The sequence below is a fragment of the Meriones unguiculatus genome, chromosome X (assembly GCF_030254825.1).
Source record: "Meriones unguiculatus strain TT.TT164.6M chromosome X, Bangor_MerUng_6.1, whole genome shotgun sequence".
NCBI classification, from domain to species: Eukaryota; Metazoa; Chordata; class Mammalia; order Rodentia; family Muridae; genus Meriones; species Meriones unguiculatus.
Window position 1 is genome coordinate 25,287,659 of NC_083369.1, and position 25,109 is coordinate 25,312,767.

The following is a 25,109-nucleotide window of genomic DNA, read 5'->3' on the forward strand; positions in this document are numbered from 1 at the left end:
ACATAAGCCTGACTTGGAAGCTATACAAATCTAAAAGGAGATGGTTTTCCTATTCAGCATCTTAAAATTGGCTAGATCTACAAAACTGGGCAGATCACATCTTAATTGCTAAGTTCATGGCAAACACCGTACTTTGTGACTCTAAGTCTTTAAGGTACTATGTCCCTTCTTGAAGAAATGCTCTCAGGACTATGCTTTCTTCTCTGAAGAAGAGATCCCCTTCTGATCCACTGTTCCATTCTAAATGGGTGTGTGCTTAGATGTTGATAGCTACCCTTTTTTATGGCCCTTTCTTGGATACTTGGATTTTTTTTTATTTTAGATATGAAGCATTATTCTTTTTTTCCATTTTTAACTTTTTATTGATTATTTGTAAATTTCACACCATGCACCTCAATCCCCCTCATCTCCCTGTCCCTCCATATCTACCCTCTGCTCTTACAACCTCCCCCAAAAGAAAACAAACAAACAAACAAAATTCTCACCATGGAAGCTGCGGTATGTCATGGTATGTCACAATGCGCCACACGGTAATCTGTTTTGCTCAAACAGCTTTTCTTACAAATGATCATTGCAGTGAGTCATTGGTCTGATTCAAGGCCTCTGGGTGAAGCATTATTCTTAAAGGAGGATTTGATAAATCAGGACAGAATTCTCCAGAGTAAAATATCTGAGGAATGGGGAGTTGAATCCAGAAAGAAAGTTTTATAATGAAGGTGACCTGGTCATTATTGTGATGTTGTTTGTTAATTTGGGGGGTTGGTTTGTTTGTTTGTCAACCTGACACAAGCTAGAGTTATTTGAAAAACAGGACTTCAGTTGAGAAAAATGCCTCTATCATATTGCCTGTAGTCAATTCTGTGGGGCATTTTCTTGATTATTGGTTAGTGTGGGTAGGCCCATCCCATGGTAGGTGGTGACACCCTGGGCGGATCGTTGGTATCAGAAAGTTGTATGAGAAAGCAGGCTGAGCAAGCCATGGGGAGCAAGCCAGTAAACAATAAGAATTTCTCTGTAGTCTCTGCTTCAGTTCCTGCTTGCAGGTTCCTGCCTTGAGTTGCTACTTTGGCTTCCCTCAAATGAATGCGAGTCAGCATATATAAGATTAAAAACAAACAAACAAACAAAAAATAACCACTTTCTTCCCCAAGTTGTTTTTGGTCATGGTATTTCATCATAGTAGTAGAAACCCTAAGACAAACTATCTCAGGAGAGGGCATTGTAAAAGATTTCCAATCCTGGAACTCCCATTAAAATTCTAAGAGGGTAGAAAAAAGAGAAAGTAGCCTACCCATGACCACCTACAGTCCTTTGGTGGAGCTGCTCAAAAAAGAACAGTTATGATTCACTTGCCACCCTAGAGGAAATGTTAGAAGGACTAGAATATGAAATGGGAGGACTGAGGTTGTTCTGGAAAGACAGTGAGAAGAAATGGACAAAAGGTTAGTAGACAGGATGAACAGTACATCTGAGAATACAGCCTGTAAGGAAAATCTCTGGAAGGTGGGTTATTTTGCCTACAAAGATAGAAACTGATAGGTAACCTAACATCTTTGAGTGTATGAGATTTTATGTATATGATGATGAATACTCTTCTCCAGCCACACAAAGAATTAGAAGATTCCAATGGCCACAGGAGGGATTTCAGTCAAATGTACCAAAGAACTTCCTCACAGTGAGCAGTGAGGGGTGATAAACGCTGGAACATGTAACCAAGAGAGTCTGCGGAATTTCCTTTCCCAGAGATCTTTCAAAATAGAGTTTCGAGAGGTCAGCTGAGAAAGCAGAGCCTGCCACCTCCTCATCAAGTCTCTCTGCCTGCTATTCCTTCTTTTCTGTTGTTTCTGGCTGTCTTCAGTCTCTCACCCTCTCTTTCCACCTTCATTTCCAAAACTCCTTCCCACTCCTCTTTTGCAGCCAGTGCTGCCCATATCCACCCCCATCTCCTGCACATCTGACTCCTGACAAATCTTCCTGGAGCTGATAGTGTTTTGGGAGTCAGACTTCAGTTAGCCTTTTGTTAATTGCATTTAGTCCACCCAACTGGACAGCTAAAATGAAGTCCCACACTTACCAGTGATAATCAAATTCTAAAAAGAACCATGAAGTGACCCCTTAATAGTTCTCATCCTTCGGGCTCAGATCAAAACCTCCTTTTTGAAGTCTTGCCTGGCCTGTTTTAGCACTTAGTCTCTCTCATTAATGTGGCACTTCTAATATCTTATAACATTTTCCCTGCAACACAGGGCTTCTTGAGGACTGATCATTTCTATATCCTCAAATCAATCTTGAAATTTGGTATAGACAAGGTATTATAAACATGTCCAGTTCTTTAGCAAAAACTAAATGGCTGACTTTTTGTCATTGGAAATCTCTAGAACTCCTGACAGTGCATTCTTGACAGTAACTAACCCCAAATATAACACTGAATCCTGTATTTTAGGAAAGAAAGCAGGGCCACCTGGGCCCAATGGCCCCCCGGGGCCTCCAGGACCTCCAGGACCTCAGGGACCTCCAGGGATTCCAGGAATTCCTGGGATTCCAGGAACAACTGTTATGGGACCACCTGGCCCTCCTGGCCCTCCTGGTCCTCAAGGACCCCCTGGCCTCCAAGGACCTTCTGGTGAGTTCTTCTGTCTGCCACTCCTTAGAAACCTTGTCAGTATTTTTGGAGATTTAGGAGCATGTAATCTTCATGGAAGTTTCAAACAGTGGGTGACATACAATAAGAAATTCCTAATCCAGTGCTGAGGTAGGAAAGGAACAAGTTCTGATAGAGCCTGGCCTGCTCTAACTCTTGTTGAGACCAAGCTGTGCCAGACAGGCCATCTGTTCTTGCCCCATGCCAACCCTTCCATCACATTCTATCTTTGGCTCTAGTCCCCATATAGTGAGCCAATAAAACTCATATGAGCCAAAAACAGGTATAAGAAAGAGGTCCCAGCCATTCACTGGAGTTCCTGTAATTATAGATTTGTCCAACTCTGATTTCCATCATAGAGTGCCACAAGATGTTTGAACGGAAATAGTTTCTAAGGAGAAATGTTGGGGACTAGACAAAATGGCAACCCTATTATAGTTACTTCCCATGTACTTTGAGACTCCTTTCCCGTTGGTGTGGGCAAGTAGCACCTTCTAGTCAAGTGGTTAGAAATGTGTGAATCACTCAGTCTGTGTCTGTAACAAATGCAGACACCAAGACCACCCTGAGTCAAATACTTCTCACACTAGATCCTTAAAATACCATGCTGCTCATTCAAATGCCATTCCAACTCTTTGCATCTTTCTCCTGGAGCCCAGCAGGGCATGCAACAGGTACAGCTGCAGATCCAAACCTGCCTAATTAGAGCTGACAGGAGGCAGACTGCCTGAGCTTATGCTAGTTGTTATTTCTTTCGCCTGCTCCCCTACTGTATCTTGAGGTTTTAAAGAAATGGGCTGTTGTTGTAGCTGATTTCTCTAGGTTTAAAAATACCAGGCTACAGAGGAGGACAATGCAGCCAGTCCTGATGAGACCTGATAAGCTAGGGTCAGATAGAAGGGGAGGAGGACCTCCCCTATCAGTGGACTGGGAGAGGGGCATGGGAGGAGATGAGGGAGGGAGGGTAGGATTGGGAGGGAATGAAGGAGGGGGCTACAGCTGGAATACAAAGCGAATAAACTGTAGTTAATATAAAAATAAAAATTAAAAAGAAAAAGAATTCAGCAACAGGACTCAGATTCTTTCACTTATAATTCAGACAGGCTCAGCAGTGTTACCATGGACACAAGAGAGAAAATTGTTGGTTTGTTGTTTTTTTTTAATCCAATCATTCCACAAATATTAATTGAACAATTTCTGTGTACAAAGAGATATATTGCTAAGTGGTCCCTGGTCTCATAGAGTTTATGGCCTAGAGTGAAAAAGACACACGTAAAGAAACAGAATCTTTATAAATGGCAGTGGCCCTTATGACATCAGTAAGAAGAGAACAAAGGGCTAGAAAAGCAAGTGTCATTGTCTTGGGGACATACAATGACAGGCATGGCCTCTTGTTCACCATGGGTACTCAGTAGAGCTTGCCTTGGGCCAGTATTGGCAAGAGGCCACCTTCCCTGCTGGGATAAAGACCCTCTGAAGATGAAGGTCAGGGACAGGAATAGGAGGGAGAGGGTGTTCTCTCCCATTGACAACCCCATGCTGTACTGTGACTCCTTTCAGCTGTAAGAGCTATGAGAATGCAGGCTCTGAAACCCTGGCTTTGGAAATAAGAAAAAGAAGTAGAAAAGAACACAACACCCTGACTTCCCTGTCCTATTTTGCAGGTGCTGCTGATAAAACTGGAAGTAGAGAAAACCAGGTTGGCTGGGGATTACTATGTACCTGGGGAGGAGGGATGGCCTCAGGCTTGGGGTCACCTTGAAGTTTGCTCCCTATGAAATTTTCTGAGGCTTTATTTTATGTTGCCCTGGAGGTGCTGAGGTTTTCACTGGCAATCACTACAAAGGTCTATAAATTGAAAAGCTTTGCCCTGAGGATGTGCCTTTAGCTAAAGGAACATTTTACTCATTCCCTGAGTGACAGAGGGTCACTACAGCCAAATGCAGTAGCCACCTGCCTATCAGACCTGTACACCTAGGCCTCTGACTTCCAAGCCACCCCAGATGCCTGATGGGTACTCAGGCTGCCTGAAATCTGAAGCTGAGAAGTTTAAGAGTATGCCCTTAAAAAGCAGCCAACTAGCTGTAGGCCAGGGCCATCCTGGGCTTCCCCCCTTAATGGCCTTACGGGTTCCTTCCTAGTCTAAGTTTCCCAGTCTGTCTTTTTTTTTTTTTCAAGTTTTACTGCCTAGTCTCACTTTGTCCCCTCCCAGCAACTACCCTCACTACAGTTATTTGGCCACAATGATAAATCTACACAGTTGCACAGTCCATTATGTCATAATGGGCAATTTTATATTTGTTCTCACCCTGTGAGAGTGGCCAGACAGAGACTCTTATAATCCCCATTTTACAGTTAGGGAAATAAAGAGCAGAGGCATCACATTTGGCTGAAGGGTCACATCATGAAGAAGTGGTAGAGATACAGAGTCCTACTATTTTTACTAGACATATGGGTACTAATATCCCAAAACAGAGGAGAGGGACCAGAATTGGGATACAAAGAGTCTAGAAGCCAGGGGTAAATAACATGAAACTGCATGACATTGCAAGCAGCCATTACAATAACTCTCTTCTTCTCATCCTTCCAGCCAGCTGTGGTGCATCTGCAGGGCCAAGGGTCAGCAATTCAAGTCAAGAATGGTAAGAATCAAAGTAGTCTTTCTCCCTACAAAGAGTTTCTCTTCCCTCATTCCCAGGCTCCAAAAAATCAGCCAGCCTAACTCCTCCCAAGTCCCTGAGTATCCTTGGCATAGAAGGCCATTTCCTACTCTATAGTGCCCTCTACTGGTTGTCTTAAGTAACTGCTTGCACCAAGACCAGTTGCTACACCCACATTGAGCTGAGTTTTGTTTTTGTAATTCATGGGGACAAATCCAGAGCCTTGTGAATGCTAGCCAAGTGTACTACCATTGAACTACATTCTCAGCCCCTAAATTACATTTATAGTCCACTAAAGTGGGATTTGAAAAGGACTTGCAACATCATCTACCTAGGTTGTCTTGATGGTTATGTCAGAATCACCACGAAAATATGACTAATTTGATAAGCATTTTCACAGCCCAAACTCAAGAAGTTAGAAGTAAATTAAATAAATGATTCTGTCTGATTGCTCTATACAGAAAATTGGTGGAGAGGGTGCTTCTCCCAGAGAAGGAGACACGTTAGTTTCCAGGAAATAGGAGGCACTAGTATCTATCAAAACAAAACTTTGTTAATGGGGCTGAGAAATGCTGATTTAATGTTATACCTTCATTTATAAGATGGGGAAACATCGTCCCAGAGAGACTTGAAATGCCAAGATAAACCGTACTGCTTTGTATTTGCATGGTATTTAGAATTCCCAAATGTTTTGTCTTTTGTTTCATTTAACCTTCACAACCACCCTATGAGGTAGGTATTGTAATGCTCCTTTATGTTTTTCACAGCCACAGAAACTAAAGCTCAGAAAACTTAATTAACTAGCCCAAGACTTTGTAGTTAAGTTAGGGACTGAGATTCAAAACCACATCCCTCTGGCTCTCTTGGCACTGTGCTCTGCTACTTCAGTGATGTGTGTATACACGCCACTGAATGTTTAGGTTCATTTTCTTCCCCCAAAGAGACATGAACATTCATTAAAGAACAGTGCTTTGAAATAATGTCCAGTCTCCAGGGTGCCCAAAGCCTAAACTGCATGAATCCCCAGGAGTCTTGGAAAGCAGCAAGCCAGCCAAGATACCAGATGCTTACAGAGCTTGGAGTGGAAGGGAGGGAGGGGCTATGAGCAGAAACAGTAAATGAAGGTTACAAAACCTCTACTTGGGGACAGCTTCTAAAAACGTTGTCAGTCCTGAACTATCTGTGCTGAGTTCCTCTTAATCATTGGACTTAGCTACTCCCTTGGCTGTCACTTGATACCCAGCTAATAGCCTCACATACACAAATAAGAAGCAGAGAAAAAAAAAAAACCTAGAAGTCCTATGGAGGACCACGCACTGTGGGACCCAGGGTCCTAGGCAGGCCATAATCACCATCTATCCTGGAAGAACATGGTCAAATAGGAAAGCGATTTGTTTGGGTATCTAAGTGGCAGCCTTCGTGTTCATTCTGTGGCAGAGGCTATTCATTTTGTTCCCACAACCATAACAAAGACAATTTCCAGCCCCTCCGGGCAAATCCCCAGTAGTAGCTTATGCTGACCATCAGAGGTAAGGAGAAAGACTGCATTGAAAGCACACTCAGCAGAGTGGTCCGCTGAAGTATTGGAGCCAGCACATCTTCTTTTCCTCATACTTCAGAGAGGTCGACTCTCTGAGACTGGCCAGAGATGGATGCTGAACACATTCTTTTTGTGTGAAGAACAAATGGCTGAGAGAAAAAGCCCCTGTAAGCTTAGTCTCCCTCCTCTTATAGTAGGGAGGAGCATCTTCCTATCTTCGGGGTGAAAAGAGAAATATCGCTCCATCCTCCCATGCTTGTGTCCCCAACTTAATTAGGGATACGAGACAAATGCTTTGCCAAGGGTGCCTCAGTTCCTAGGCATATTTGGTCTACTATAACCTAGCAGGTTATCCCCCAGTATTGTAAAGTTCTTCCTCACCTGTGGGGCCTGGTTACTGGCAGTCACTATCCCCAGCTGCTTTGGAGTCTCAGCTACGGCTATCTGGTTCTCCAGACAGATGGATCATTTGATTAAGTGGTTTCCTGGGGCCCTTGGGAGGCTTCCCAGAAAGGAGTGGGTGTGGAGGAGCCATAGAAAAGAATCTATGAAGAAGAAGAAGGCAAAAATACACGAACATCTGAGACAATAGAGGAATTCGGGTGATACTGCTAAGAAAGTGAAACGGAATACTGAGACCTAGCCTGCCACTCAGTGTCTGGATTTTGCCTGTGCAGCCACCATTACAACAAGGAAAATATGGTTATGTGCCTACTCTCCTCCCTCACCATCAAGAACTCAGATTCCAGGTAGAAGGTAAAGAGACTTGTTGATAAAAGAGTGGAGAGTGCAGGAGAGTGGCGTGCAGATGTAGAGGCCCTGAGGCAGGCCTGGAAGCCACTTCACAAACAGTACGCCTTTCATGCTTCCAAATGCTCTACTTAAAGCTTGGCCCTTGAAATTTTTATGTTCACTGGGGTTAGACAGGGGAGTGGGGAAGGGGTACTGCTCGATATTTATTTATTTATTTCTGTTGCCCAGATTATTTTGACATTTACTGAGTGACTGCCCTTCTCTCATACTGAGATCTTTCAGGTGGAGTGCTCAATGACTGGTCTCGCATCACTATGAACCCCAAGGTGTTTAAGCTACATCCCCGCAGTGGGGAGCTGGAGGTACTGGTGGACGGCACCTACTTCATCTATAGTCAGGTAGAAGTGAGTACGGTCTTAGGCCTAACTCTTCTTATATCCAGGGTGCAGATCTGGTGCAGGCCACCTAGGGGCACTGTGGAGCAAGCCAAGACCATCCAATGGCTAACTTCCTGCTGTGCTGGGTACAGGGGTGGCTTTTCACACTGGGAGGAAGCTAAAGGGAGGAAAAACCAAGGGAACCCGGTTCATTTTTTTCTCCCTAGAAAAATATCACTGAAACCCGGCAGAGAGGCCCCTCCCACACCCTGCTGTCTGATTCCCTCTCGCAGGGCCCCATGCCCTTGTTTCCCCTCTGAGTTGTTTGGTTCCAGAGCCGGACCTGACCTTGCTCTAAGTTTCTGAGACTGCGTTCCAGAGTTGCGAAGCCCTTCCCCACAACACTGCTAGCTTGGGCATGATAATGAACAGTGCTCCTGTGGACCTTCTCTCCACCTCAAAATGATTTCTGACTGTCTTTCCTTCCTCTTTTCTCCCATTTGTTTCTGTCTGTTTCTGTTCTTGCCTCCTTCTTGATGTCATTCTCCCAAATCTTTCTCCCCCTCCACCTTCGCCCTTTTCCTGCCCTGGGCCACTCCCCGCAGGTCTGCCAGTGTGGCCACCCATTTCCATCCTTCATTGTGTGCCTCCGTCAGGGTTCTCCCCAAGAGCTAGAAGTAGATAAGCCTTGAGGTCAGGGTTTCCGGGAGGCAGGCGGCAAACTGGGAGATGAACAAAAGGCCCATGGAACCAAAAACTGGCACTGAAGAGAAACTGACTTGAGAAGTTGGGTTAACAAGCACCTGTCTGGCACACAGAGTATTCTTTCATAGCTTGGCCCTGACCCAAGAGACTGTGTGCCACTTAAATACACTGCTTTCAATCAAAGAGCCTATGGAGTCATTTTATGATGTGATTTAAGGTATCAAATGAAGGAAAGTCCCCACTCCTATGGGGCATGTGGGCATAACCCCAATATCCTGTCGACTAAATTCCATTTGGTAGTGGTGAAAAATCAAAGGTCAGAGTGGGATGTGCTGACAAAAGGTAATGAAGGATAGAAATTTAAATTTCTGGACTCAGGAGAGGATTAGGAGTGGCCCATAGGAGCTAAGAAAGTCTCCATGAGGCCAGGATATAGGCTCATCCTTCTTCCTGGCCACAGAATCAGTTTAGGAGCCTAGAGCTTGCATCTGTTAATCATATTTCTTTGGGCTGGCTCTTCAGCACTCAGGATCTGCTTCTTAAGTCAGCAAGGGAGAAGGCTGGGCTGTGCTGAGGCAAGGCGAGGAGGGCAGTGGGTATGACTGTTGCTGCAAGCTTAGGAAGCTTCTGTTCACATGCTAGAGACATGGGAAGTCATTCCTGTGACCTCCCCGGGACGTCAAAGGTTTCTAAGTGTACTCCCAATTTGTCTTTAGTATGGGAACTAGAGGGTAGTGTGTCTGGAGCATTGAGTAAGCACACATAAGGTATGCAAAGCACTGCTTCATGCCAAGGAAAGGGAGGAGGGCCAGCGAAATGACAAATAGGTCACAGTTCTTGGATTGAGGTAGTCTGTAAGAAAGGCTTGCTCAGCCGCCAGAACCCAGGATTAGGGGAAGGGCGGTGTGACCCTGTCACCTGCTGTTCCTCTTGACCAACAGGCAGGCTTTCCGGTGGCCCTGCCCCCTGCACAGGGTGTACTGGCAGCTCATCTGAGGAGGTTTTTATCTGCTCACCAGGGGAGGGCCCCACCCTCTTTTTCCTCTCTCCCCCAATCCCTTCTCGTTGCCTCTCACCCAGGTGTACTACATCAACTTCACGGACTTTGCCAGCTACGAGGTGGTGGTGGATGAGAAGCCCTTCCTGCAGTGCACCCGCAGCATTGAGACAGGAAAGACCAACTACAACACTTGTTACACTGCAGGCGTGTGCCTCCTCAAGGCCAGGCAGAAAATTGCCGTGAAGATGGTACATGCTGACATCTCTATCAATATGAGCAAGCACACCACCTTCTTCGGGGCCATAAGGCTAGGCGAAGCCCCTGCATCCTAGATTCTTCCATTCCATCCTGGCCCATGCCCCTGCCCCAGGTTTGGGAGCCAGGACTCCCAGAACCTCTAAGTGCTGCTGTGGAATGAGGTATATTGGCGTTGCAACCACAGAGAGAAATGCCCCAGTGCTATTTATTCCCCCAGTGACTCCAGGATGACAAGGCCTACGGGATTTCCCAGAAGCAGAACCATCTTAGGCTCCCTGCTGACTGGTTTATGATGACTCCTCAACCCCTAGGTCCCTCATCAGATTTATCATTTGTTGCACTAAACTGATGATCCATGACAGTAGGCTACCACAAGCAAAGGTGCATTCCAGATACTAGGGTTGACCATCTGACTCCATTGGGGCGGGGGGGGGGGGGCTGTAGCTTCTCTCTTGTCTGAGAGTGGCATTAGGTTGCAACTTTAGGAGAGGGTCAGGTCAGAACAAGGCAAGTGCTTGTGGCAGAGACCTGGGCAATAACCTGTCAAGCAAGCATCCTTGGCAGAGGAGGCATTCTTGCTGCATTGCACTATGACCTACAAGAGGCTCAAAGAAACGTCCCACTCAGGCCAAGAGGTATACTGTGGTAACTTTCTGGACTCTAAAGCCGGGAACTTTGCTCTGCCTTGGAATAATTGCAGGAATGGCCACAACCCTGCCTGTGTAAGAACCTGAAACTATACTTGTGGCCACACATGTCTCACTTCGTTTACAGCTAGCTACGCTCCACTCTCAGAAAACTACCTGGAGTCTTCCCGCCTGTCACCCTCCCCAGACTAACTAGAAATTCAATCTTCTTTCTCGGCAGTGCCTACCTCTGTCTGAGACAGGTGCTTCATGGTTTATTTTTTTTAAATTTCCTGGCCCAAAGAATTTTCCATTGATTGGGTGATACAATTATTACTCATCTAATTCCAGTCAATTTGTGTTTGGGAACAGATGACTAAACTGGATAACCTCCAAATCTCCTTTGAATTTGAATATAGGTGGCACTCAACAGTTACCTGCCACAGTGGATTCTGGGCTTCCCAAACCCTAGACTCCCCTGGATACCAGCAAAGCAGAGCTTTTCTACCTTTCCCAGACATGGGGAGGAATAGGGATGGAACAGGGAGTTTTGTTCATGTTTATTGTAACACAAGTGATCATTAGATCAGGTCTTATCTGAAAGAACAGCAGCTGATGGCCCGCTAGCTCGATCTTTCTTCAGAAGCATATTACTGCCACTATAGAGGTCTGTGCTCCTCCCATAGAGCCAGGCTCAAGAGAAACCAGCTGTCTGACTAGTAGGCAGGAATCTGGCCCCTAGTTCAGATCAGAAGGCACCTCCACCAATTTTCCTGCATGGTCATATGCTGGGATTATTCATCAACCTTCTTTCCAATTGCCTGGCTTCAGGGTTCCAGGCACAACCCAAAGCTGGGAGTATCAACCTTGTACAGTCTGTTCCTCTTGCTCCTGAAATGTATTTCCTTTTGAGAAGATGGGAACTGCATCGCTGAAATTCATCAAGAACAACAGTACTAATTTCTCAGCTGTACCTCCATTTCCATTGTTGGGTACTTCAAGGGTCAGGGTAAGATGAAGTAGGCCAATGACGGCCTTACAACAGAAAAGCAGGTGAAGTTTAGCCATGAATATGACCCTGAAGGCCCCGAGCAATCAGCAGTGGTAACAGGAACTTGGAAACCCTCTCCTTAGTATTTGAAGGTTACTTCCTTTTTTATTACTTCCTTTAAAGAAGAAGGGACAGAGGATAGATGCCACAGCTACCATTATATAGGTAAGGCTGAGGGAGATAAAGTGTTCTGACTAAGATTTCACCCAGTATAAGTCACAGACTTTAGCCTTTAGTGATGCCTGACTCCCAAGCTGGTCTCTTACCACACAGCACCGTGTGGAATTTGAGGTCCAGAAAGAAAAATAAAAGTGATAATATGGAACTGACATCATTGGGAGCCCTGGGGGAAACATAGCAATGCCTAATTTTCATTACTTGATGGTACTTCCCGTTCTCTTGGCTGCCAGGGGCTCTGTGGAAGAAGACTTGGGGGTTTTCTTAGGAAACAGCCCAGCGATCAACCTGATGAGTTCTTGTCTTGAGAAGAATCTTCCAGTTGAGCTCTGGGCCTCACAAAACTGGCAGCCTTCATGATCTTTCACCCACCTGATAAAAGCAGCAGCAGCTATCACACAAGGAGCTTCTAGGTAGGACACAATCTTCCATTCCCAAAACTCGACGCTAGTTCTCTGAGCGTGCTGTAGTCAAGTGTGACTCCTTCTCTCCTTCCATATTACAAAGACCTTGATGTTCCCAGAGCCTCTCGAGAATGGAGGGGCAACCTTAGAGGACCATTCTTAAGCCAGATGGCTGTGGGGAGATAAAGAGGCGTCCTAACTGTGTCTCTGCGGGACACAGCAACCCCATTGTGCACGTGTGTGCACATGGAGATTATAGGCGAGTTGGGCTTCTCACATGCCTTTGTTCATTCTGAACTCTCACAAGGAGCCCTAGACGAAGAGAGCTGGACAGCGTGAAATAGTAGAGAGCAGGGAGGCCTGTTTCCCTTGGCAAAGTGGTAAAGCATTTACTGATAGAAGTCTAGTGATAGTTTATTTAGAGTTTGGAATTGTTAGGATGTGAAGTTAACCCAAGGTTAGGATAGAGAATGGGATAAGGACATGTTTGGATAGGCAGATGACAGGTTTAAGGAAAATTGTGTGGCAGGAGCTTCTGCCAGCTGCTTGAGCTTCAGAAGCCAAGCTGGCACAATAGGCAGCTGCTGGATGTTATTTGGCTGCTGGTTCCCTGGAAGATGAAGCATTCGCCTTTGTTGCCCCTTTATCCATCCTGTGCCACAGCTCTGTAGCTTAGTAAGAAAAGGTTAAGGACTGTAGCCTTGACTACAGGAAGCAGACTGGCTCCCTAAGAGACAAACAAGGGCTGTGGTCCTCATGGGAGTGCTTGCTTCTATGCATCATCTAGTGGATGCAAACAGATTTAGAGGCATTGTGGATCTAGAAAGGCTTTTAGAAGAAATGCAGCCCAACCTATTCATGTGAAACTGATGTCCAAACAGGGAAAGTGGCCCTCCTAGGACAGTGAACAGGCCCCCACCCCCAGACCCAGCGGTAGAAAGGGGAAGAGCAGCCTGTCCCATGGGGCCTCCTCTTCCATATACCCACAGACTCAAGGCTAGAAGTGCTCATCTCCCTTTAGGAGCCTGGCCTGGCAGGGAGTGAAGCTATTCCCAAGGCATTGGCACAGCTCCTGACTCTGGGCTGGAAGGCCCTAGACTGGCTCTGCACAAGACAGTTTGGAGGCCTCCCTGGTTTTGCCTGAGGTCCCACCCTTGCCTGGGGTCTCCCTGGGCTATGTGCACCACACAGCCTAATATGTTTTCTTAACCCATTTCAGGGCTCTCTCCAGGAGAGGATGACATGTGTCATTTCCTTATTCCAAAAGGGTCTAGCTGAGATGGGGGTAAGAGGAGAATGGCCTGGAGCAGGCCCAATGCTGCTTTGGGGGATCAGCATCCTGTGTGAGATACTGTGTATATAAACTATATATAATGTATATAAACAGGGATGTAAGTTTGTGTAAATTAACAGTTGATTCTTTGCAAATAAAGTGCTCCCATCCCCATTCCTGAGATCATCTTGAGCACTTCCTACGTCATGTGCTTCTTTGCAAGTGATGCCACCACTTGTGAGCTCCAGGTTGATAAAGGAACCCACTTCAGTGAGAGCACCAGAAGGAAGCTAGACTCAAATTTCTATCAGTACATCCCATGTGGGATGTACATCCTTGCACCAAATTACATCCCTCCACTACATTCACCTTAGCTCTTCTAGAACTCTAAGCCTTAGATATTTGATATCTTGCCAGAAGGCATATTGTCATGGGACAAGAACATACAGCATGGGGCCACCTTCAGCTTGAGAATGTGGCATCTACGAAACTTCAAGCCTTGCCCAAAACATCTTGGAGACATCCAACCTTCAACTCCTCGTTAATATACAAATTGGCTCATTTTGCAGGCAAAACCAATGCTCAAGGATGTTAAGTAGCTCCTCTAAGACCATTCAACTAGTAATTGCCTCAGCTCGGCTTGTTCCGTAGTATGCTTTCCACTCTACCACATTGCCTCTACTGAATGACCTCACGTTGTTTGCTAGAGAAACCCCTAGAAAGTATTCTAAGGAAAGAGATCCCCCCAAAAGATAATAGGTAATAATAATAGGTACTTCAAAATAGTTATGGGAACTTTTCACAACCCCAGCAGTCTTTGTCCTGTTATGGAAATGTGGCCCTTAAGTAATGTGGATAGACATGCAATGGCCAGATGAGCATGGCTTGGAGACTGATACCGAGGTTGGAGGCTACTTTAAAGAGAAGAGTTCACTTGCGGAAGTCTGAAAAATTTAAAACACCTTACGATGTCACTCAGTGGTAGATCATAACTTTAGTTTGATTCCCAGCACCAAAAAAAAAAAAAAAGAAAGAAAGAAAGAAAAAAAGAAAAAGAAAGAAAGAAAAGAAAAACTCATGGAAATTCAATGAAAATGGAACCTCTGACACAAGAAATGGCACAGGCAGGAAGGAGATCATGCTTTTGCCTACAATGTACAACCAACCACATGAGATAGATCTTTAGGATAGAGGGGAGTGTCACACTGTAGTAAGTACACAGGATGTCTTAAACCAACTTGATAAACTTAATGCGGATAAATAATTGGACCATATGACATCTATCCAAGAGGGCCTTTGAGCCAAATTGTGTAATATGTGATTGCAGCAATCATTGGGCTAAGAGTATAAGAGATCTGCCACTCAGAAACCCAGAAAGCGAGTTCTTCACGGCTACTGGGGACCAAATGTTCCATTTGATTATCAAACAAAGAGCAACATTAATACGGCCAAGCTAGTGCAAGCAAGTTTTCTGAGGGGGAAATGGGAGAATCAGATCGAAACCATTCAGCATTCTAGTATAACTTTATGAAGTGGAAAGTAGGTATGGACAAGGATCACCAAGGGATATAAAATTCCTTAAACCATTCAACATACCACCCCGCATTTTCTTTTAGAAACTAAGACACGATGAACTTTAGGACATTGTTTTCTTAGGGACAAGAAATAGGTTAGATAGCTGAAGGAGAATAATTTTGTGTTGCTTTCCAGATTACCAATTTTAGTCATGTGCAGTAGCATTTAAACTTGCCAGTAACCTTTGATGTAATCAGGGGAAGGATCGTTAGTCCCATTTTACAGTTGAATAAACCGGATAAGAGGTGACGGATTGCCCATAAAAATCATAGGTCTCGAACATGCTGCTGACTAAGCCGATGTTCCCTGGCTCTTGAGATACCCAATTTTGTAAGAATCTTGAAACTAGGAGAATTACACACACACAAGGTCCTAGAGCCCTCAAAACAGACTAGCTGGAACACACAGTACCAGAGGAAAGCTGTTTATTCTATCCAAAGGTTTCTCCCGTGCTGATGCTTTCATGAACTCGCAGTGACTTCAGTGAACCTCTCTGCCTAGGGTCTTCTCTGTTGCAGGGGAAAAGAAAAAAAATAAACATTCTAGGAGAAAGAATGACGTGGAAAAGGATGGGCACAGAACACAACCAAATGGACACACCCCCACCTCCCACTAGCGAGGATAGTCAAGTCAGAAGTGAAGCTCCGTAGGTAACTGTGGCCTGTTGTCACCAGTTCCACACCATCCAGTCAGGGGAATGCCTTTCAAACTATCACCAGCTCCTGGGTCTCTGAGATGCCAAACTTGGTCTTATGCTGATCAAACAATTTTCGGAGGGCGTCAATATACAGGGTGTGGTATTTGGCCACAATCTCCTTGCTCGGATTCTCAATCTTGGGCAGTGGTAGAGGTTCCCCGACTGCCAAGGGGAAAGGAAGAGGGGGAAACATCAGAATAGCTTACTCCTCAAGACAGCCTGGAGCCCACCTTCTTTCCACGCTGACCCTGTGCTCATCCCTTCCTAGCCATCCTCCCTGCCTCCAACCACAGTTGGGGCTGAGGCTCAGCCACATAAATGAATCCTAGAACTTAAACCAAGGTTTCTAATAAAACGACCCACTCACCAACAGTGGTCACTGGCTGAGCATAGGGCAGAAGGCCCCAGGAGTTCTTGGTGAAGCCACGGCCATAGAAAGCACAGGGATAGATGTGTACCCTCTTCTGGAACCACCTCTGGAAGCGATTGATAAACCCCCCAGGAGTGAAAATGTGCTGGTCATAGAGGTCTGTCTCTCCAAAGGCATAAGCAGGGATTAGAGATACCCTGCAGAAGAAAAGTGTGTCCTTGAATACCCAAAAATATGTAGAAGGCGTGCTGACCACTGGCATCTCCTAGGTCTGCCTACACTCTCCCTAGACCTCAAAGTCCATCTGTACCAAGGTCACAGCTGGCTTTGGTGGCACATGGCTTAGGCCAGTCTGCTCTTAGAGACAAAGAAGCAGCTTCTAAAAGAAATCAAGCTTAGTGGTTCATTGGAATGCCCAAATTGGAACCACTTGTCAAAAAATGACCAAAAGCCATTTCATATGCTTTTCTCCCACTTAGGCCACACAGTAAGATGTTTGGCTTTCTCTGTCCTAAATTGCAACCATAGCCCTTTTGTAGAGAGACTGGGTTGAATGAGAGGCTAGTGCAAGGCTTCCAAGACGGCACCTGCCCAGCTCTATTCCAACCCATAGGTGTTTTTCTTTCCCTTTGTCCTTTTCTTTGTTTTTAACTGACAAAATTGAAGAAATTTGTATACAGGAGGCTGGAGTGATAGCTCAGTTGGTAAATTGCTTTCCATATAGGCATAAGGACCAAAGTTCAATGCCCAGAACCCACATTTAAAAAAAAAAAGCCATGTATGGCAGCATGCTTGTAATCCAAGTACTAAGAAGGTGGAGATGGCAGAGCTTTAAGGCTTGGTGGTTAAGCATACACTACCAGGTAAATTCCAGGCCAGTGATAAACCCTGTCTCAAAACAAAAACACAGAAAAAATGTGGACTAAGCTAAAGAACAATACACACATTTGACCTCTCTCCTCCACATGCAGGGACTCATTGGGCAAGTGCGCGCACACACACACAACACACATACACACAGCATATATTTTTATGGTGGTTCAATTTAATAACAATTCTTTGAATGCTTCCTCCTTTCTCTTTAAATACCAAATTTTAAAAGCCTGGTATTCTTTCCCGCAAGACTTTTGGACAGGCGCCCCACCTCATCCCATCCCATGCCCCTGAAGTTAGCCTTACCCATGTTGAAGGGCCGTGCGAACAAAACCAAGCCGCTTTGTCAGGAACAGGGTGGTAGAGCCTGGCAGGCTGTGTTTGCACTCAGCCAGGCCACCAACCACCACAACAAGCATGTTGCCTTTGCCCTTTTGGGTAAGCAGAAAGTCCATGGAGGATTGACTCACAGAGCAGGCCCCTGGTGGGCAGAAAAAGCCAGAGGTCATTGGTTGCTTCCCAGCCCCCATAAGACTATTCCTCCCCACTTCCTTCTTTAAGGAACAGGAAAGCAAGGCTCATCCTCTCCAGTCTGTGGTTCTAGGAAGTTGTTTGGCACTTGAGAAGATCTCAAATTTGCCCTTGCTCTCTCACATCCCCTGGTTCTCCTTCAGATAGCCCTCTATGTGACTTTATCCCCTAGGAGCCACTCACCTGTAGCCATTACATAGTCTCTGAAGAAAGGCACCCAGAAAAAGGCTCCTAGTGTGAGCATATAAGGAGTGATACCAGGAAAGGTCTTGGAGAAGTCTGATCTCTCAGTAGCAAAGTGGCCAAAGCATGAGTGGGCCATGAGCCCATGAGGATGGCAGGCAAGGATGTAGTTTTGGCTGGGGGAAATGTCATTCGTCTTCACAATCTGTAGAGGACAATGGAGACAGGAGAGAGAGAGACAAAGAGACTTCTCTTTTGGGAAGAAAACTCTAAGAGGAAGGACTGTGGGTTCCAGCAATGCAGGCTGGGTAACATGAATCTCCAGGGGTCATCGCTTTCTTGGGCCTCCGTGTGGCTGTACCCTGTACCTCTAATTTTGACCTGAATGCTCACCCAGGGATCTACTACAGCTCTCTGTGGCTCACCTTGATTGGGAAGTAATTGCAGTAGTGTTTCCACAAAGACCACCTCCTCACGCAGGCGAACCGGCGGCCACCTGAAAGCACAGAGAAGCTCTATCCACCCCTACTCTCCTTTTCTGGGTCCCTTTGGACTACCATGGGGCCCCTTTTACTCTCTGCCTTTTCTTTTTCTCTTACATGGCAACTAGAATAGACATATCAAGACTAACCTAGGACCGACCCAACCTCTGCTTCATTAACTGAACCAACCCCTTTCTTCCTCTTAGCAACTCCAGTTCCAAAATGGGCCTTTCCAAGTCCTCAAAAGTACCCCTTCCATCAGCTTTCCTAGCTCATGGACGGACAGGCTGAAAATTTGCTCAGAAATTGACCAGAGCCTCTCAGGATTAGAAGAATAGCGGGAGGAATATATAGCAATATATCCCAGTGGGCCCTTACCTCGCTCAGGAGTCTTCCAGTCAAAAGCCAACCAGATGAGCACCAACACAGTGACAGGCCAGTATGACGTGAACACCACCAAGTAGAGGTTGACAAGGATCACAGTAGTTGCTAGAGGGAGCCCAGCCCAAAGTCAATGAACTGTGGACAGTCCCTCATATTCATACTCCCCCCACCCTGAGTTCCCTCCAGCCCAAAGTCAATGAATTGTGAACAGTTCCTCAAACTCATACTCCCCTGCTGAGTTCCATCGACCTCAAGGTCACACACACTCTGACCTAGGCCCACTCAACAGTCACTTCCCTACCTTACAGGTAGCCCACATGGCCATGTACCCACTGCAGGTCCCCTTGACCTTCTAAACCTTATTTGGGTCTAGAAGAAAAATGTGTTCCTCATTGCTATGCTTCAAACAACAAGGCCTCCCACCCCAGAGCCTGTCCCAGCACTATGCTAGGCTCTGGATACAGTGTGTAAGGGTGGGAAGCCACTGATGGCCACTGGGCATTTGAAGTCTTAAAACAGTTTTTCTCCAACTTATATTTTCTTCTCAACATCTTCTCTGTAAGGCAGTAGTTCTCAACCTGTGAGTCGCGAACCCTTTGGGGGTCAAATGATCCTTTCGCAGGGGTCGCCTAAGACCATCAGAAAACAGATATTTATATTACAATTCATAACAGTAGCGAAGTTACAGTTATGAAGAAGCAATGAAAATAACTTTATGGTTAGCAGTTGCCACAACACGAAGAACTATATTAAAGGGCCACAGCATTAGGAACGCCGAGAACCCCTGCTGTAAGGTGGTCAGTGGAGGAGATGCCAGAGAAAGCCAGCACCTGTCTTCACCACATCAGAAACAAGAGTCAATGGTAAGCCAAAGGTGGACAGACTAGCATAAGATAAGGGGCTGTGTTCAGCTGAAGGAAGATGGAAATTCTAAAGATAAGAATAATGGGAAAGAATGAAGAGTCATGGGGTGTCACATTCAGTTGGAATTATTACTGGAAATGTAAGCAGCCAGGACTAAGATTACGTGGGGAAGTGGGTCAAAATAGAGGTTAGAAAAACAAAGAAACAAAAATCAATAATAGATTGAACACATTTTTGTCTTGACTTCTTATTGGAGCCTTGTGAAAATGATCAAAATAGTTTAGAAATATAGGTCCACAAAGAGAAGAATCAGAAATGTGCCAATGGTAGATGAGAAGGATCAGTACAACATTTGCTCATGTAAAGTGGATGAAGGGATAAATAACAAGCTTAGAAAAAAGAAAAAAAAAAAACAATCTCTAACCATCCATAAAGGAGATGCCTACAGGAAGCTTGTTTGCTTCTTTAGAAAAGTCAGAAAACACTTGGAATCTGAAGGATCAGGCATCATCACACGAGGCAGGGATGAAGCACAGGCTCAAACATCAGAAGCCTAGATGAATTTCGGACGAGAAATTGATTAGAACACTAGGCATCTTCTCCTCTGCACGATGGTTGATGGGAGAATTATTCCTGGAAAATTTGAACCAAAAAGATTCTGGATTCAGAGACAGGTGATTTTCAACATATTACAGTTATAATGTTTTGCACTTTCTGGGGGTTGAAAGGTGACAGGAATCTGGAAGAAACGGGATTGCGCCCTTGTCCCGGGCTAGCAACATGTGGTACAGTCCTGTTTCGTGATGGACAGCAGCAAAAAGCCACAGCTTCCAGTCAGCCACACTAGCATGAGAATCCCTAGCCCTGCAGGGCAGTGTGCCTGGTTACTAAGCTATGGTGTTTTGTCACAGTAGGTGTATCAAATGTATTCCTGTTTGTGGGTTTGTTGTTTAGTTGGCTGCTTTGAGACAAAGCCTCACACTACAGTATGACAGCCTAGAGTGGTCTCAGCTCATAGAAACCCTGCTGTTTCAACTTCCAAAGCGTTATGATTACAGATGTAAAACACCTCACTTGGCTAATGTATTCACAATTCATTGTCTTTCCAAATTACCGTCATTTGGAGAACTTCTGAACTTGCATGGGCTACAGCTGAAATATTCTATGTGCTGCAAAATAATTGCTCAAATAAGAGGACAATTTTACATTCTCAGATACAATTCACATAGCCTGAAGATAATTTGTCTCACACGTCCTTTTTTTCCTGAATACTACTAGATGACATGCTTCACCAAAATGAGGGAGAAGACATAGAATCCGTGGTAGAAAGGTCCAACAGAGAAAGAAAACAAAGAGGGAGTAGGGCTGGAAACAAATAAGCAAGGCACCTGGGGCGCAAATTTAAAGAGACCCCCCACACACACACACACTTTTGTCCACATTCAAGTTCGGCCTAATATTTGCATATCCCCAAAGTGAGTACCTTTCATTTTGCACCTCTGTGGCCTCAGGCACTCTGGTAATAACAGCTGTGCATAAGGGGCAGACTGTAACAGGGAGATGCTGGGTTCCAGCAATGCTGGCCTCAAGGAAGGAACAGGTGAGAAGTGTAAAAGATTCCCCAATGTGTTTGCAGATACTGAAAGGTTACCAGATGTGTGAAATGCTTATGGGTAAATTAGTAATGACTAAAAGATATGGAGTAAATGAAAAAAAAAAATTAGGGGCTAGGTGAATGGCTCGACAGTTAAAAAGCACTTGTTGCTCTTGCAGAGGTCCTGGGTTTGATTCCCAGTCATCACATCATGGTTCACAACCATCTACAACTGCAAAGGATCCAACAGGCAAGCACATGGTGTACCTACATGAACACAGGCAAAACATCCACACAATAAAGTAAAAATAAATCTTAAAAAATTGTTAAATAAAAAATTAAATAAGCCAACTATTTGTTCCAAGATAAAAACAAGAAAATATAGTATCGGTATACCATATATCCCAGTTGTGGTCAGATATTTAACTAAATCTGTGCTATAAGAATTTTGAAAAGGGTCTAATATGGTGGTGTATGCCTTTAATCCCAGCATATTCAGAGGCAGAGGCAAGTATATCTCTGGGAGTTGGAGGCCAGCCCGGACTACATAGTGAGTTCCAGGACATCCAGGGCTATGTAGAGAGACCTTGTCTCCAAAAAGAAGGAAGAGGAGGGGGAGGAGAAGGAGGAGAAACAAATACAACTTTGGAAGAGGTAAAGATATTCAATGAATATCATATAGAGCTCAATTCTCATTTCCCATGTTGAGAAGTAAACAGACAATGCCTGAAATTGTTACATCACACAATAACAGTGTTAAGAAAACCCAAATAGTAAAATTCAGTAAAATGATAATGACTGCCACTGAGGAATAGAGCAAAAGCCTGCAGCTGTAGCTTCTGGACATGGGTCACATAAAATTTCTTAGATAATAAGAGGTATTAGTCTAATCCAAAAGACACCTCATTTCTCTTAAGGTTTACTCAAACTCAAGCCACACCTAAAGACGTCTCCTGAATGTGGCCTCAGGCACCACCCTGGAATGGAATGAATCCTTGATATGCCACTAACATGGCTAAACCTGAGCTCCTCATCTGCAAACTGAGAGTTAAAAATGTCAGTATCCTCACTCTCCTCCTCACAGTTCTCATGGAAGTCATCTTTCAAGGCATTTAGGGTCCAAATAGATATGATTCCCTACCAAGGAAGAACTGGAAAGGTTGAGAAAGGTCAGACACACACACACACACACACACACGGGTCCCATTGGTAAAGGAAGCGCTAGCTCTGGTACCCACATCTCCAGTCACCAGGACCAAGAACTCTTGCTTCACTACCACTCTATACAGTACAGAAGAAACTTGAAGTACAGGTCCCCAGGGATAGCTTGCTCCCTGTACTTACCCTTGCTTCAGCCATTCTTGACCTGTTTCTTAATCACCTGCCCTTCGGCCAGTTCACACTGGGACCCGAAGCCTTGATCTTTCTTCTTTTTCTCACTAGCCTCTTTTTTAATCTTCATGTTATATTAATTCTTCTCTGATTCTGTGACACTTTCACTGCCTTTCTTCTCTTCATCCCCATCACTGCCAGCCTGGTTCAAATCCCATCTCTCGACAGTCTGCTAAACCTGGTATCACTGCTTCCCTCCCCGTCTTCATGTAATTGGTTTCCTTCAAAGAGCTGCAATAGACTCTCAAAATCACAAACCTAATGTCATTACCCCATGTTAAACCCTACCCCGGCTCCTCATGACCTTGAATAAAAAGGCTAAATTTCTTCAAACAGTTTTCAATATTCTATGTAATTTTCCTCCGACCTGCTCCTCTAATTCTTCCTCCATCTGCCCTTCCTTCATTTCATAAAAGTGTGCTAAATGACAATTCTGAGCTCACTCCCAACTCGATTAATCACTGTCAGCCTTTTGCATTCTTCAGATTCTCACTCACCCTGGCCTTTTCCTGTGGTGCCTATGTGCTGTTCCCAAGGCTCATCTCTTCTGCATCTGTTTCCTATTTGGACTTCGAGAATCAACTCAATCTGGGTGTGACAGCACACAACTTTAAACCCAGCACATGGGAGGCAGAGGCAGGTGGTAAGTTTGAGCTCAGCCTGGTCTGCAGAGTGTTATCTAGCAATCAGTACAGCATAGGATTAGCATCAGTTAAAATCAAATAATACCGGTAAAATACGTGGACCAAAATAATATTTAAAATCTCTTCATCTAGTTTCTGCCAATTCTGATTGCCCTCATTTCTCACTCAGTATTATTTTTAAAGACTTATTTATTTATTGTACGTGTATGAATATATATATATATATATATATATATATATATATGCTTTGTTTTCATGCACACCAGAAGAGGGAATCAGATTCCATGACAGATGGTTGTGAGCCACCATGTGGTTGCTGGGAATTGAACTCAGGACCTCTGGAACAGCACTTAGTCCTCTTAACCACTAAGCCATCTCTCCAGCCCCTCACTAAGTATTATTAAATGGTTCTAGTACCTAACTCTACCCCTCCCACTCTGTGTCTCTAGTCTAATGACTGGTTGAGGTAAGAAATGTCCACTATACTATTCATTGGCAAGCCACAGTGCCAGGTTCATGTTTGCAAGGCCTACCTGTAGTCTTCATTCCCAGAGCACTGACAAGATCACTTAATTCATGCCCTTGACTCCTGTGAGGATTCACATGAACTGCTATTCAAGCAAGAATTGTTTCTCAGGCCCCCTCCTATAGCGATCATTAGTTCCATTATATAAAACGTTATGACCAATGTATAATTTTCATGAAGGGTCAATGGTAGAGATGTTGAAAAATGGTAGACATATGGTTAAATTCTCTGGCAGGAGGTTTCCAAAGATCCCTCTGTCATGAAGGTAACTCTTTCATCACAGTTTGCTTGATTCCCTGTGGTTGTTGCCATGCTCTTTTCCTTGGCTAGCTTCAATGAATTTGCCTGCCATGATTCCACAACATGGCCTCTACACCTCAGTGTAGACCGTGTGGTGCTCACTAGTCAAACCTAAAGCAAGGCACATGCGCTCACATGTACACACACACACCCACACGCAGACAGAGCCCTGCACAGACACACACATGCCCATGCCCATGCAGTCATGAACAGATCCCACAAATACCTGCCTAGGTGGGTGAGGCCACAGGCTAGTGCAGACAACTGTTTTAGTTTGCCTGGAGCAACACAAATTTTGAGCATTGACCATCCTACCATCATAGAACCCTCAATACCAGGCAAGCTCATGTGGTTGGATGCCCCTGAGTAGCTTAAAGACTCACCTATAAGCAAGGCACTGAGGGCCCACTGGAAAAGAGCAAAGACCTCCAGGGCAGTCTTGAGGTCCTTCTTGGTGGGCCAAAACATTATGTCCAGAATCTCAGTAGCTCCGGGTAAATGCTGTTTGGCTGTTCAGCCCTGACTGCTCTGGGGCTTGCCATGTTTCCTCTCCTGGGCTTTCTTCTTCAGCTGTTGCATATTCTCCGCCCCTTGCCCCACCCTTCCGCAGGAGTGTAGGGCCATCTATCACCTCTGCTTGTCCAATTCCTTCCAGCTGCCTACCCACCTGCACTTTTACCCATTTGAGCTCAGCCGGAGTTGGGATTGTGACACCTCCTTGCACACCTGGATAGTGGAGGAAGCCCTGATGTGGGAAGTGAGTGGGCAGGATAGGGTTAGTGAGTGGCTGCCAATCCCAGTCTGAAAATGGAGTCAAATGGGGCAGACTCTCGGGGTCTCCATCTCTCTAGGCCCAACTGTTGATGACCTCGGTAAGAACATAGCTGGAGGGCTGACTAGGTCACAGGCTAGGCCTAGAAACACCCCCGGGCCTTCAGGTCAGTACTCACAGGAAAGATACCACACATATAACTGCAGGCCGCCAAGAGTGAGTGCTGAGCAAGTTTTCTATTGGGTGATTACACAAATGGTAGTACATGCTGTGTGTTTCTGCGTTCACAAAATTCCGGAACAGACAAAACGTGTATGTCATGAAAAGTCAGAGCATCTGTAAATTGTTGCTTCTGCTAAGGATTGACTGAGAAGTAATTTTGATGGAAATGCAGGGGACAGTAATGTTCTCAATATCTTGATAGGATTTTGAGTTGCACATATCAAAAGCAGATGTT

General features: G+C 45.0%; 2 protein-coding genes across 8 annotated transcripts in view; one reads left to right on the forward strand and one right to left on the reverse strand.

Moving 5' to 3' along the window:
* Eda (ectodysplasin A) overlaps positions 1 to 13,639 on the forward strand; it is a 433,691-nt gene extending 420,052 nt beyond the window's left edge. Inside the window, exons 4-8 of one of the 7 annotated variants that reach the window (XM_060374392.1) lie at positions 2,444 to 2,623; positions 4,306 to 4,340; positions 5,232 to 5,283; positions 7,868 to 7,998; positions 8,577 to 8,842. In XM_060374392.1, coding sequence (XP_060230375.1) covers positions 2,444 to 2,623; positions 4,306 to 4,340; positions 5,232 to 5,283; positions 7,868 to 7,998; positions 8,577 to 8,663 — 485 coding nt within the window. In that variant the 3' untranslated portion in view covers positions 8,664 to 8,842. Of the gene's footprint in view, positions 1 to 2,443; positions 2,624 to 4,305; positions 4,341 to 5,231; positions 5,284 to 7,867; positions 7,999 to 8,576; positions 8,843 to 9,756 lie in introns of those variants that run through there. The other 6 variants (XM_060374386.1, XM_060374390.1, XM_060374388.1 and 3 more) reach the window with 6 other exon arrangements.
* Positions 13,640 to 15,184: 1,545 nt separating this feature from the next.
* Positions 15,185 to 24,400, reverse strand: Awat2 (acyl-CoA wax alcohol acyltransferase 2). Its single transcript, XM_021628118.2, has 7 exons — positions 24,264 to 24,400; positions 18,555 to 18,665; positions 18,120 to 18,190; positions 17,695 to 17,899; positions 17,287 to 17,461; positions 16,105 to 16,304; positions 15,185 to 15,899 (listed from the first exon to the last, which is right to left on the reverse strand). The coding sequence occupies exons 1-7, from the start codon at positions 24,346 to 24,348 to the stop codon at positions 15,745 to 15,747; spliced, it is 1,002 nt and encodes a 333-aa protein (XP_021483793.1). The 5' UTR covers positions 24,349 to 24,400; the 3' UTR covers positions 15,185 to 15,744.
* Between the last annotated feature and the right edge of the window lie 709 nt (positions 24,401 to 25,109).